The 15714-nt window shown below is 40.4% G+C and overlaps 1 protein-coding gene across 2 annotated transcripts in view; it reads right to left on the reverse strand.

Moving 5' to 3' along the window:
* Positions 1-15714, reverse strand: part of LOC133490234 (mediator of RNA polymerase II transcription subunit 13-like) — a 104413-nt gene that overhangs the window by 38530 nt on the left and 50169 nt on the right. For both annotated transcript variants that reach the window (XM_061800039.1, XM_061800040.1), the window contains exon 3: positions 4654-4738. In XM_061800039.1, coding sequence (XP_061656023.1) covers positions 4654-4738 — 85 coding nt within the window. The remainder of the gene's footprint in view (positions 1-4653; positions 4739-15714) is intronic.

Consider the following 15714-nt stretch of genomic DNA (forward strand, 5'->3'; position numbering starts at 1 on the left):
GTATTTATACTTTACATATTTGAGACAAAGATTACAACAATACACGTATTTACTTAAATCTTTAAATATGAAACCTTATACAGTAATTCATTACTCAGTCTTTTCCCTTCTCTCTCGCGCATCAAAATGAAACAACGAGTCTTTCCGCAATATGGCCGTTGATATGGCTGTATTTATTTATTTATTTATTTACTTTTTTTTAATGAATATTTTGGAAAAACCCGCGAAGCACTGAAGGCGCAAAACGTGAAGCGCGAAGTGGCGAGGGAACACTGTATATATATATAAAAATTCATTTTCTTATAAGATGACCCATCACACCGAATTATTAGTTTATAACATTATGTACAGTGTATAGAATTTTTTTTTATCAAATTATTGCATACAACACACCTTGCTGGGTTTTTTTTCCCTAGCTTTTCATATATAGTGCCTCATGTCCCTTTTTATACACTTTCATACAAAATTTTAGCAGTGTCTGATATCTTTTTCATTCTGCTTAACTAGATTATCATTTTTAAGGTTTTAACTTGCATGTGTATTACCTTGTAGTTAAATATTTCCCAACAGAAATGTCAGGCACAGGAAAAGCCAATTTGTTCATTGTAGGACAATACAATGATATGAATATGATGATATCGATAAAAATGGAATAACTATTACAAATGTAAAGGAAAAAATACACTACATGAAAGAATATTCTACAGAGTGTATATTCTGGGGGATAGAAATGTTAATATCAAAATATTTGAACACTTATGTATTAAGTATGTGTTTCAACTGTGTCCCGGGCCAAGTATTGGTAGCCTATCTAACAGCAGAAAAATGGATGGTTATGTTTAAGAGGAAAGGAAAAGTGCACTTTTTCTATTTTACACTGCTTGTTTTGGGATTAATAACATCGACTATCGAACAACGTGATGTCCATTTTTACCTAAGGCTGTGATCACCGTCCCTACTGTCGCATAAAAATACACAAATACATGACTTGGATTCTTTTTACTGTTTTGAGATTCCCCCTTGACCCTTCAACGAGCAGCTGGTGCATTTTTCAGCAGGAACCTGTGCAAATGTGGTGACAGTTCTCGGGACTGTTTCAAACTGACCCTTGAACACTGTTCCCACTGTCCCATAAAAAAATGCAAAACATTTATGCTATGTACAGCTTCACCGTTTCAAGACTCTTACCATTACCGCTATTTTTCTTTGATTTAATACACACTGAATGAACACAGACACGGGTCCAATTTAAACCAGAACAGCCTCAGCCTACACAAATTTTGTACAATAGAATTACATTTTTAAATATTAATTTTTTTGTGTATTTTGGGTCAAAAGTCATTAAATTGCACAGTGAAACAAAAAAAAAGATTTTTTGTTTTTTTTTGTTTAATTGATCGTCCAAGGTCAAAATGGGTCCGATTTGAACAGAACAGAATGTTGGGGTCAGTGAGTGCCTTATAACAGGTTAATCAGATGTATTCAAATTGCATTTAAATGATAACGAAATGCTTCTTTAATCACAATTTCACAGCACACAGAAAGGCTGCCTTCCAAAGTGGTTTCCCAGAATCTTCCCTTCCATCAGACACATTTAATGCTATCAAACAGTTGAGTTACTATGCTCCCTATCTTTTTCTTTCCTCCTTTTCACCTCCCTTCAGTGACCTTCTCCACGGTCTTGACTTGTACTCTGTGTGCCGGCGCCAGGGAATTCCGAGCTGGATCCTCTGACCGGGTCAAAGATTTACACGGTTGTTTTATAGACTGCACTTGGCAATGTATAACTAGTGTTTCTATTGTAGGTACATCTGCTTGATCATTTGTTTCTTTGGCTTTCATGCTTCATTTTCTTTACTTCTATAGAAACTAATTACACTTCAAACCAGTAGGGGGATCCTGGGAGCAAACAAACCAAACTTGATATTAAGGAATTTTGCTAAAGAGGGGTACACACATGTGGGTAATCGGTAGGGATGTGCCTCCAAATTTTCTCAATATGCGCACTTATGTGTATGTATATAGTTGTACATAGATATTTTATATAGGCGATTGCCCTGAGCGCATGGTAAACAATACATTTACATTGTTATTTGTTACTTTAGCGTGTGCGTTAAGGCTATAATGATGGTCCAGGCAGCTACTGAGTTGGTGGGATACTTCACGTGCGTGACTCCGCTCATCTACAAACGACACTATTGATTTACGATCCCAAGATCGCTTGTCACAAAATAATTCACACTTAATAAACTTCTATTTCAAGTTATGTCGTTTGAAATGCTAACTTGTCTGACGTTGTCTCGAATCGTTGATGACGCCGTTCAGCGAGACGGCTTTATTTTAGGCATTGCAGTCAATGTCTTTCACCTTCCGCTGAGGGTGGGCGGTCGGTGTGGTACAACACGCCAATAGAATCGAGGCAGAGTGTGTCTGTGTGCGTCACGCGCACTCACACATACACACACACGTGCGCATACACTCACACACACATCTTTCACAGATGCTTATACACGTACTAAAAAAAAAAAAAAAAACAGAAAAGTTACATTGAGTAATATATAATTAAGATAGTACTGTTCAATTTGACAAGCTCTTTGTACCTTTGGATTATTTTGTCACTTTGTGTGACATTTAAAACGTCAGAAATTTAATAAAACTGATCTTTCTCACCCAATCTTGATCAGATAAAAATCAGGTGAGGGACCCCGATTTTTGATCACGTGATTGGATTGTGACATCCCTAGTAATCAGGACTAATTTGAGCAGACACCCCGCCCCCCCTTTCCCCCTTCCGATCAATTTCAGCAAAGGCCCAATGATTGGATGATCATCCTGGGCAATTATCCTGTGGTGTGGCATGTGTTAAGAATCATTTAAAGTGGTTCAAACCAGTTAAATAGTCACTTATCATGAGTATTGAACAGGATTATCATTTAAAAATGTCAGCCCCAATATTTTTGCGAGGAATTTGGGGAGGAAAAATCACTTCTAACACACCCATACCTCAGGATAATCCCTCAGGATCTTTTTGGGGAGCGATCCAATAACCGGGCCTTTGTTGATTTTAATCGTAAAGGGGGTGGGAATGCACAAATGCATCCCGATTATTGATATGAGTGCACATTTAACATGTATAATTGTCAGCCTTGACCATTTTCAGAGCAGCTATGGGAGGAAAAAAAATCATTCTTAACACACCCCATAACATAGGATAATCCCTCAGCATCATTTGAGACATGCGATAATCGGGTCTTTTTGGTGACTTTGATCGTAAGGACTTGGGGGGGGGTGTACAAATTAGGCCCGCTTATCGGTATGTGTGTACTCCGCTTAACATTTACAGTTGTCTGCACTGACTGTTTTTCAAACAGCCCACACCATAAAATAATCTCTCAGGAAAAATCTTTCAGAGACATCCGATAATCGAGCCTTTGCTGTCTTTGATCATTAACAGAGGGTTAATGCTCAAATGTGTCCCAATTCTCAGTATATGTGCACCCTGCTTGATAATGTTAAAATCTGTATGTTTATACCTTGCTTAACACACCCTAAAGCTTCCGCTAGCTAATTCAATCAAACAATTACATCTCTGCCAAGACCTTTTCCAATGGTCCTGATTGCTGCCCGGTTGCAGTTTGCGCACATTATTAAATTGTCCCTAATTGTGTTGCTTGTGATTGTTTGATTAAGACCCACTTGACTCAAATTCATGCCTATTCGCGCACAGCAAAAACAAAAGTTTATGTCGTCACGGAGAAGGCGATCCCTTTCTCGCCGAAACAGTTTGCAATAAAAGCAGTTATCTTCAAGGTAATAGGAAGGTTAATTCCGCCTGCCCCCGATGATGATCGCTGATGCTTCACTTAATAGAGAGCAAATATGTGCTGCTTCATTTAACAGATGGCTCTGGCTCAGAAAGGAGAGCTTTGGGTACTTGAGCAAATGATTCAGTGCTCAGATTATTAATTTCATTGCGGTGAGGATGCCAGAAGGCAACTGGAGTTGTCTAACGGTGACTTTTTAATTCTTTCTTTTGGCACTTTTGTTTGGAGACGCACTTCAAATATTTTTTTAAAAATGACGCCAAATTGCGACGAGAATTCCATTTCGTGGATGAATGCAAAGAAAAAGATTCTGTGGTCTTACACGCTTTTAATTGAATAGTGACGACTTTAGTCAACTTTAAAATAACATTATGTCGCAATTGTTTCTTAAAATAAAAGTTTGAAACTATTTTTGATGAAAAGGTCGAGAAGGTCCCCATCTAAATTCCGCTAATAGTTGTTGCCCCCAAAGAGAAGAGAGAATTTATGCCTGCGACTATTGTTGTATGTCTTATTTGGCGAAATGTGCGAGATAATCTTCTTTTCGCTTCCACAAAGTGAGGTTCTACCCATTTCTTGAAGAAAAGACACAAAGGAATACTTTTTTTTTAAGTGTGTTTTAGTAAGTTTATATGTGTTTTAAGTGTGCTTTCTCGATATAGCAGATTTTCAGTCGGGAATGTTTCCCCTATGATAAACAGGGAGGGGTACACAATATTTCCATTTTTCCGATGAGGAAATTGTTTTTGAATTCCAAGCAGGTTCTACTGTGCGTTCGTTTGTGCCTGAATAATAACAATAACTTGCTTGTCATTCACTTTTTCATTACCTTTCCAGTAGGTTGTGTACGGCCTTAAACAGCAGGGTCCTGCACTCGTAGGACAGTCCGCACTCCCAGAGGCCCTCCTCAGCCACTGAAAGTACAAAGCATCAAATTATGAATCACAATATACAGCATTATTACCCCCGCTCCTTTATAATCCCAATCGGTGGCAACAGTAACGATGTTTTCAGAGACTGAGAAGCATCTGCACATACCAGCTTGAGGATTATAAACAACACGCGCTTGTTTATGGCGTGTTCTGTCACCACATGCCGCATGTGCTGATGAGGAAACCTGCGCATTATATCGGGAATCACGCTCGGGGAGGAAACTGTGTGCTGCGATGTCACTGTGTATGTGCGTGTGCAGGGCAAGTGTCAGGTTGGCTGCAGCGACGGCCCAGTCAGTTGTCAGCCTCGCTTAGCCCAAGATTAGCGTGCGTTCGCCGAGGCACTCGCGCCACTCGCGTGCTCAGGTTCTTGCACTTGCGTGTACAGTTGCGGCCCGACCCCCTTTTTCTTAACCCCCACCCGAACTGCCTAGGGCAAAAAAAATAAAAAATAAATAAATAAAACACAAGGATTTAATCCTTCGGCAGCTACGGCACATGTGCGTCAAAATGTGTTTTGAATTAATTTCAATGCCCTGCCTCTTAAAGGCACATGTCTAACGCACAGGCACTATAATACAGTGGAACCCCTCCTAATCGCAGGGCATTGGGACCAGACTGGCCCGTGAATAGTGAAAACCCGAGGATTATTGACGAGCATGAGAATTGCATTGGGGGAAACCAATTATAATAATTTTCTTTCAACCCCCCCAAAAATTCTTGAGTAAGCATTTTCAGGATTGTTCCCCCTGCATCCCCCACCCCATCCAAAAATGAAAAGAAAAAAAAAACTAAAAGAAAAAATAATTTACATTTTGAAAAAAACTTGGGTTGCAGGTGGTGAACCGCAAGTCTATTGTACATATAGTATTTTCAATACATTTTATGTTCGCAAAAAAAAATTGTGTTCAAATTTGTTCACAACAAACATGCACTGTGTTTTTTAATGAGAAAAATAGCACTCTCTAAAATCATACTTTATAAAAACATACAGCAATGACAATTAAGTAGAAACATAAGAAAACTGTTTTTGCCACACTTTCTCATTCAATTCGATGCACATTGTGTTGCTCATTCTGGTCTGTGGGCCTTGGCCATCGGGGGCAATATAACAGTCAACTCATATTTATTTCACACTTATTTTCCTGCCTGGATTCAGCAGCCAATCATATTGGAGTGGGGTGTGCTCTCCGTAGAATTCAAGTGAGATTCATATCGTCATTTCTTCACAGAGGACTGTGAGTACTGCTATATTGTCTACATGTGCATCTACATGTGTTCCTACACCATTTGTGTTCAAATATCTGTTGCTTAAATGGTTGTAACACAGCTACATCGATGCTAAGCTTTACCTATGTCAGCAGTAGCCTTGAGCTAGCGGACTAAAGGCTAATGCCATGTGGTTGTTTTAAATACACAACTTGCAAGATATCCCCGCAATGAAAGGTGGGGGGGGCTTCGTCACTGTATTTCAGCACAAGCTCCCAAATTAAACACACACACACAGTGGCGGGTTAACAGTGGTTGTCTTTGTTCTGTGCCATATACCTGCAGGGCTGCCAGAGTGAGCGTGTGCAGGGTGGGTGTTGTGTTTGCGTGTAGGGAGGGAGGGTCGGCAGGGGGCAAACAAACCCCAGCATCATCACAGAACGATCCGAGAAAAGAGAAATGCTAAGATCACATGGGGGGGATGGGTGGGTTTACTTATCCGTCTCTGATTTATGTCATGTGTCTTCCTGTCCTTCTGCTCAGTTAATATTTTCATCTCGTGTGTTTTTTTTCTCCCCTCTCCCTCTTAACAAGGGTGAATGAAATTTCCTTACTCGCCAGAATTACCCCGTCGCCATGGAAACCCAGGCGGCGAGAACATGGCGTCCTGGCATTCAATTTCAACACGGCTCCCTCCTCCTGCTTCTTCCTCTGTTCTTTTGCTTCCAACACCCTGCCCACCTCCCCCTCCCTCTTCACCCCCACCACCACCCAGCCCTCATTTACTCCTGCTTGAGGGCGCAGACAGGAAGCTCGCTGGAGCCAGCTCGCTCTATCTAACACAGCAGCGAGATGAGCAGAATGCCAAGTCTCCGGCAAAATCCAGCTCATTAGCGCTCCTGATATCTCTTCTTTCTCAGTACACCTCTTAAAAGAACAAACTTTGCAGCCCACCGCTGCTGAACCCGACCCACAGGATGGCTTTTTCTTTTTTTTTTTAAGACTGGAACGTGTCTTCTCGCACCTCGCCAAAGTATAAGTCCTGACCAAAAGGCAATAAAACTGAACCAAAGGGGAATATAATCATGCTATCAGAATAGACATTGTTCTTGTTCTTTTGTTGAGAAAAGTGGGAAAAAATGCAAGTTGTCATCGCCATCATTGTGCCACTCCAGCCATGTACTCTAAGTGGTGATGATGAGCAATACTATGTTTGGACAAGCTAGGACTATATCCAATAAACTACAGTGAATCTCCTCCTATTCTGTGTTCACTTTTCACAATTTAATCTAATTGCCTTTTTCCCTCTGGAACCTGCCCTCAGCTCGTAGCTGAAAAATTTATTATCATATTTTTGTGATCTTTCTGTAACGACCTAAGGTGCCACAAGATGGCGCCAAAGCCCTGGCTAATAGGAAAGTAGTAATTGTTGAAGTAATACGTCTTGACTGAGAGACAAGATAATTGTTTTTATGGGGAAGGAGATAAGCTTAGCCCGGACTGTTAGTGGAAGTTACAAGAGTCTTCACCACATGTGCCCAAATTTAAAGTGCATTTTTTTTCAAGATTTTATTATTTGTCAGCCATTTATTAGTAAGGGTAATGTTCATCATTTGAGGTATATTTCATGTTTAAACTATTAATAAAGTACGGGCAATTCTAAAAAAAAATTACTGGTTTGCTATCGGCTGCAGGACTCGCTTCTGTTTCTTGTACTTTAGCTGCGTGGGAAGATGGGACAATTTGCGAAGGGATCCAATGACAATGGACCAGGACACTCTTGTTAAAAGATACAGTATTTTTAATTTCAATGAGGTTTTCCTGGCTAAGTAAAGGTTTTTAAAAAATATAATAATACACTGCCTTGGCTGCGTCCGGGGAAGAGAGCCAATCAGTTTGGTTTTTTTTTAAAAGGCCTTATCCTTTACACTTTATACGTTAGTCGACTAAATTTACTTTAGATTTTGACGTTTCAAATGTTGTGAAATTTAGTCGACTGAAACTAAAGATTACTGAATTTATGGCTAAAATTAGAAATATTTACACTTCATAGGTTAGCCGACTAAATTTACTGGAGATTTTGATAACGAAAATGTTGTGAAATTTATTTGACTAAAACTAAAGATTATTGCATTTATGGCTAAAATTAAAGATATTTTAGGCAAACAACTACAACTAAATTAAAAAGTATTGTCAAAATGAACACTGGTAATACAACCTGCTTGGAAATGCAGTGGAACTCAACCTTTTCATCCAAATGTATCTCCCAATAGACTTGCATCCGTCCATCAATTTTCTAGAGTGCTTATCCTCACAAGGGTCGCGGGTGAGCTGGAGCCAATCCCAGGTGACTTTAGGCAAGAGCCGGGGTACACCCTGGACTGGTCGCCAGCCAATCGTAGGGCACATACTGTAAAGATTAGTCACTCCTATGGACAATTTAGTCTTTAATTAACTTAAGAAACATGTTTTTGGAATGTGAGGAAGCCGGAGTAAACCAAACCAAAAGAAAACACAATAACGGACTATTTTTATTTTTTTAAATCACAAATGAAAAAATTTAAAAAACTAATGTACTTGTAGGCGGCACGGTGGACGACTGGTTAGAGCGTCAGCCTCACAGTTCTGAGGACCCGAGTTCAATCCCCGGCCCCACCTGTGTGGAGTTTGCATGTTCTCCCCGTGCCTGCGTGGGTTTTCTCCGGGCACTCCGGTTTCCTCCCACATCCCAAAAACATGCATTAATTGGAGACTCTAAATTGCCCGTAGGCATGACTGTGAGTGCGAATGGTTGTTTGTTTCTATGTGCCCTGCGATTGGCTGGCAACCAGTTCAGGGTGTACCCCGCCTCCTGCCCGATGACAGCTGGGATAGGCTCCAGCATGCCCGCGACCCTAGTGAGGAGAAGCAGCTCAGAAAATGGATGGGTGGATGTACTTGTACACATAATCAATGTTGAAGTATATTTCAACGTGCGTCCTATAAAGGGTTACTGTCAGGGTGGGATTTTCTCTGCTTCTCTCCAAGAAAAGCAGCTGTAAAACCTTTTTCTTTTTTTTTTTTTTATGGATCCCAACAGTAGTAACGTAACACATTTAGAACACACAAATACGCAATCCCCGTAGCACCATATCAACACAAGTGTCAATTGCGTAAGAAAACCTAGTCAAAACCAACACTCAGTGACGTGTCAAACAAAACAGTCGGATAAATTGTGTGTGTAGGCTGAAGGAAAACACGGCACCACTGTCACTGTAGCAACAGCGTGTCACTAAGCGCCACATTTTCAGATTTACTGCCTGTTAATCAGGGGAGGAAAACAGATGGCCCGAGGGAAAAGCGTGCTGCAGAGACTAAAATGTGCAGCTGAATGCAGTAGGGCTTTAATGCATCATGATCCGTCATTCATCATGGACGCCGCTACAACCAACTGCAGTATGCCCCAGAGAATGTAAATGTTATCAGCCACACGCTCTCAATTAGATTAAAGTCATTTCGGCTTTTTACTGATTATCACAGAAAACAAGGACGAGACTGAAAAGAAGAAGTCAGATTTAACTACTCCGTTTTTTTTCTGTGGAACCTACCCTCACCTATTTGCTGTGCTTTTTCTACAATGCTCTAAGATGCCACAAGATGGCGCCAAAGCCCTAGCTAAATAGGGAAGTAGTAATCGGGGTCAAGGAGTTTGTTGTCGTGATACATCTCGACTGAGAGACAAACTTTGTATGGGGGAGGGGAGGAGCAGTTAATAAACAATTCAAAAATTATGTATTACTTAAATACCCTTGTTACTATATAAATTACTACCACAAATTCAGAATTACTGCAGCAACATCCAAAATGATTTTAGCCATGTTGACTGCCACATCTTCATTATCCACCACCTTCCATATCACCAGGAGGGAGCGTAATCCCTCGCCAAGCACACTGACGAGCAAACAAACAAGGCTGCAATTGATCTCCAAGGTGCGACAACACGCGACGACCTCTCCCTCCACATTTCCTTCCCTTTCTCCCACGCTCTCATTTGTTCATTTGCCTCGGATCAATGGCACGCAAAGATCAAGGACCGACCCTTCCTCCCAAACCAGGCCTGTCTCAGCAGTAGTGAGAGATAGGCTGCCACCCAAGTGAAAAACAATTGAATAATTAAGGTACTGTAATGCCCTTGCACATGGGAAAGGAGAGTCACAGTCGCCGATACACTTCATTTAACAACCCTCTTATGTTATTTAAGGGCATTGGTAAATGTTATTTTTGGTATATGCAGGGGGATGCTAAGAAAGTGGACACCCGTTCATTACAGGTAAAATTGGTAGAACGGAACCACATTAGAATGTAGATTTACTGCAATCTAGAATAACTGCAGTTGGTGCCCCTACCTTTGTTTGACTCCTAGTGTTTTCCTATTTTACTCACATAAGCATCACGTGTGCTGATGATGACAAGGCCAGGTAAGGTCAACAGCATGTAGCAACACGCTAATGAGGTTGAATTTACCTAGCAGTGCATAAATATCGTTTGCAGGTTGTGTTTGTTTACACTCAGCTACACACACACACACACACACGGTCTAATATAGAGATAGGCCTCTAGCTGGGCTATGGGTGTAATAACAGTGTAATAAATGTGTATTAATCCAAGTTGATCCAACTTCATGAATGGTTTACAACCACTTGAAATGTTGGCAGTCTGTTTATCAGAGTCACTTTTCCGACTACATTGTATAATAACTAACAAGCATTCTTATACTGGATGAGCTGGAATTATAAGGAAGAGATGAGACGACTTGTCATTATGAGAAATTAGCAGAAAATCAAAAGGCTTCTAGATAGAATAAAATAGGAGGTGTGTATGGAGTCAAGTTTTGGGAGATGGGGGCTCTGCTTCACACAAGTGGAGAATCATTTTTAATTACCATGGCAACCAGGGGAGGAGGTATTGCATTACGATAAAGCAAGCAGCTCCCCAGTATTGCCAACTTTGCAACTTTTCTTACCCCTTTAACGACCATTTTTCAAATAAGCGACTAGCAACAAATCTGACGACTTTTTGTAGCGTTACTGAAGACATTTGGAGGCTCCCTCCAGAGAGGAGACGTTCACCCCTCTGCGTCTAGACTGCAAATGAATGGCGCTTGCGCACCACCACAACTGGCTAATGTAAACATGCCACCCTTCCATGTAGGTTCCAGCCAACACTTGACAGTTTAGAAGAGCACAATGGTCTAGGAGCCATGGAAAAATTCGGTGTGGGGGCAGGGTTTTTTGCATTTTATGAAAGCCGTTACAATTTGCAAAATTCCAAATGGCTTGCCAACAGACACATTTTGAGAAATAGAATGCTCACAAAAGAGAATTTTACTCGATTAGTGCACAGGTCCTCTAGCGACTCAACTATTTGTTTGCACGCAATTAAAAAGGTACATTTCCATAATATGTCCCCTTTAAGATACCAACCATAGTCAAGGGCTAAAAAGAATAATCATACTAAAAAATGAGGTAACTCTAATGTTTTAAAATAATTATAGTGTGCAGTAGTGCCTTGAGATACGAGCGAGTTATTTTTTTAGATATGAGCCGTCGATCATTCATTCATTCATTCATCTTCCGTTCCACTTATCCTCACTAGGGTCGCGGGCGCACTGAAGGCTATCCCAGCTATCTTCGGGCAAAAGGCAGGGTACACCCTGAACTGGTCGCCAGCCAATCGCAGGGCAGATACAAACAAACAACCATTCGCACTCACAGTCACACCTACGGGCAATTTTAGAGTCTCCAATTTATGCATGTTTTTGGGATGTGGGAGGAAACCGGAGTGCCCGGAGAAAACTCACGCAGGCACGGGGAGAACATGCAAACTCCACACAGGCAGGGCCGGGAATCAAACCCCGGTCCTCAGAACCGTGAGGCAGATGTGCTAACCACCGTTCCGCCAGCGTCAATCAGTTGATTTTTATTTTATATATTTTTTTGCTTTGACTTGCAAGCACAAACGTGAGATACAAGCGCTGCATGGTGGCAGGTGACTCTACTCACTTCACAACAAGCGGCACCTTGGCAGATATAATTAGTAAATATTCTTCCAAAAAAAAAAAAAGTCTGAGCTGTTTATTGCCACACTCAACTGAAGGTTACTGTCAAACTAAACATACCACAAAGAGAATTACGCATTGTGTATTTCAAACAACTATATGGCCTCCGTTATCTTAATGCTAACGTACAATAGGAAACACCGTAGACACAAGGGTTAACAATTAACATCTATGTAACAGTGTTATTACCCTTTAAGCATGGCATATCTGAACACAAATGGTGCAGCAACACATGTAGACAAATAATATACTCACGGGCGTATATTCTTTACCCTCTGCAAAGGACAACTAATATTACTGCCGTACTGAGAAGCGAAGAGAGGACTTGACTCTCCAATAACAGTATATGTCTGTCTCATACTGCCCCCTGGTGGCCACCCGAAGGAGCATAACAATCCGCATTGAAAGCGAAAATGTGACAAAAAGTATTTCATTATTTTTAGTTCTATTTAATTATGTCATTACTGTGTATTTTTGATGATGTCTAATATTACAGAGCACTATTTTCCTCAAAAACATTACAAGAAATTGGGGGATTTTTGGCGGGCTGGAAAGGATTAATGGCCTTTCCATTTAAGTGTTTTGAGAACGAATTAAATTCGTATCTCAAGGCACCACTGTATTAGACCTTTCAAATGGAATTTTGAATGTTTATGGAAAAAAAGAAGAAGAAAAAAAATTCAACAAAGAAAAAGAGCCTAATTGCCTTGATTAAACCTTTGCGGATTACTATGACCTGGAACACTGAGAATCTACAAAGACAGTTTTATTGATATTATGACAGACAAAAAGAAATCTACTAATTAGAGCCTCATTTTTACTTGGGAAAACATACTGATGTTATGAATAAAATATGCACGCATGCATTGCACACGGACAAGCATGTTTCCATAAAGTCATTGGACACCATGTCATGGAAACATGCACTCGACATTGAGACCCAGAGAGTCCAGAAGGACGCGTATGGAGAGTGAAGGCTTGTGGGGGAAGTCTGGAATCAATTAGGTGACTGAGCTGGAGTTGCTTGCATACTTGTGAGGGTGAGTCAGGCGAAAGAGAGGCAAAAAAATAAAATAAAATAAAGAAGGCACCAGGATTGTGTAGGCTGTGTCTGGAGGTGTTTTACAATGTGTAGCACTAGTGCAAATGCACACACGATGGCATGTCTGTTAAAAACGAAAAAGAAATGACTAGTTAGGATCAAAAAGTTCCTGGTCGTCTTGTTTTGCTCAGAGTGAGAATTGAACCGGCGGAGTCAAGTTGCAGTAAGCAGAGCTCCACCTCTGCAACGCGGAGGTCAAAGTGGAGGGTAAAAGTGGGCGACTGGCACCCACCCAGACCAGTTCTCTCTCTGCCTCTCTCCCTCTCTCTCTGTTCACTCATACAACTTCCCCTTGTTACTTCTCTGCACTTTGCCTTCCGCTCTTGGCTTTGACAACGGGGGAATTTGACTCGGGGTGTAGGGGAAGTAATAAAAAAAAAAAAAAAAAACAGAAGACTTGCAGGAACTATCTGAGCAGATATTGTGAAAAACTGGTTTATTGTATGCTGGACTTTTGCAACTGTAACAGAGTTTGAAATGATTTTAAATGTGTTAAAGTCACTTCTCGCTATTTTTGCGGGTTAATTCTATTACTGAATTTTTATCGTACTTATATCATAGAACATAACCTATATTCTGGGATTTTGTGGTGATTTTTTTTTCAGACGGATTGTTACTGCAGACTCACGTAGCAATAAGCGTGAGTCAGGAGGAAAGCGTGCATGAAAGACAGAAAATGTCCAAAGTTTGGGATCATTTCACACTTAAAAAAAACAGCTGAAGTGTGATGTGCCTATTGTAGCACAACTGGCTTTAGTTTCACACCTGCACGTCTACGGTAAACATTGTGAGCTAATTTAATATAGCCTGCCACCACTAGTTAGAATGATTTGTAATCCATCACAGGTGATTAGGATAGACTGTACATCCTCATTCGCTCACTCCCATGTCACTCAACAGGCCAGGCCCGCCTTTTCAAGGCACAAACACATTCAAAGATACTGAAGTGCAGAACAAGAAGATGGCGAGTGGAAAAAAATATACCTGCACCTCACATGCATATATGTTGGTATTATATGCATGAATTCATGAAACTTTAAATTATATTTAGAAATAATAAAATAAATATTTGGTCACAAGGTTGCGGATTACTGAATTTCAGCTCTAAAGCAACACGCCAAATCAGGAAGACAGAAAAAATACAGTAAAAAATAAAGTCTACGGTTCTTATTAATAATAATTAGCTCATTACGACTGCACAGACAAAGTGACAAAGAGCTGGAAATATGTTTCGGTCTCCATTTCAGCAGACAAAGCTGCACAATTACATAATCGAAGATGAGCAATTGTCATGGGCACACTGAAGAGGAAAATCAATAATTGAAAACAACACAAAATACAAACATCAAAATCCCACTAGCACAGCTCAAATATTCATTTAGTCTCATGCTAAAATCAAATACAGGATGTTGGTCTTCTTGATAGATTTAAAAAAAAAAAAAAAAAAATATGTAGAGATAATCATCTCAGCGGAGCCAGAGAACAGATTGCACATGATAAACTGTTTAATTGATTAAGTAACGCTGTGCAGCGATAGCATGCGAGATAGTGTGACAGCATGTTGATAGCGCAAATACATAACTCACTAGCTATTTACTGTATTAATGCAGAGTCCGCGGTGCAATTAAAATGACCGGAGAGGAGCAGCAGGGAAAGATAGCGCGAAATGTGTGGCCACATTATTTTGGTGTGTTTGTGTGGTTGGCATCTCACCAACACTGACTTTCCCCGTACTCTCTCGTAATATGACACTTACTGTGGCACACACACAAACATACCTACATACACACAAAGCGAATCGTTTTGATGTTTTGAATGCGGCATGGATGGATGCAAAGTGCCAAGTGTTCTCCCATAAGTCGGCGGTAATGAATAAATGAAAGGGACGTGGTGTCTGAGCTGTTTTTTCGCACGTCGTCTGGAAACTCCTCTCAGTCTCTTTTGTGCAAAAAAAAAAAAGAAAAAACTCACAGCTGGTGTTCTGGATTCCAAAACAACAACATCTGATAAAAGACATAACTATTGAAATCAAAAAATCAATAGCGAATACACTCTTCCTGCAGAACACGGATATTTTATAGCAAGTACAATGATTTGACAAAATTTTGGATTATTCCTTGAACCCTCCTGTTACCTTTAGGTTTCCCCAAAAAGTTACCGGTATATACAGTGCGGTGGTGCCTTGAGATACAAGTTCAATTGTGACCACGCTCGTAACCCAAAACACTCGTAACACTCCATAATACTGTACTGTAGAAAACCACAGAGGACAAGCATATTTAAATAGAATGTAAAGAATTAAACTGTTTTTGCATCATGATTTAATGCTCCAATTCAATTCATTGTGCTGCTCTTTCTAATGTGCCCACCTTGGCCACCGGGGGAAGTATAATACAATTATAAATACACAAAGAAAAATAGTTTCACACCACTGCAAGATGTAAGATGCTGTAATACTAATATTAGTCATTTTTCGTAGAGGATAAAGAATATATGCCTGTGAATGTTGTTATATTATCAGTCTATCCATCCATCCATTTTCTGAGCCGC

The sequence above is a fragment of the Phyllopteryx taeniolatus genome, chromosome 15 (genome assembly GCF_024500385.1).
Source record: "Phyllopteryx taeniolatus isolate TA_2022b chromosome 15, UOR_Ptae_1.2, whole genome shotgun sequence".
Taxonomy (NCBI): Eukaryota; Metazoa; Chordata; class Actinopteri; order Syngnathiformes; family Syngnathidae; genus Phyllopteryx; species Phyllopteryx taeniolatus.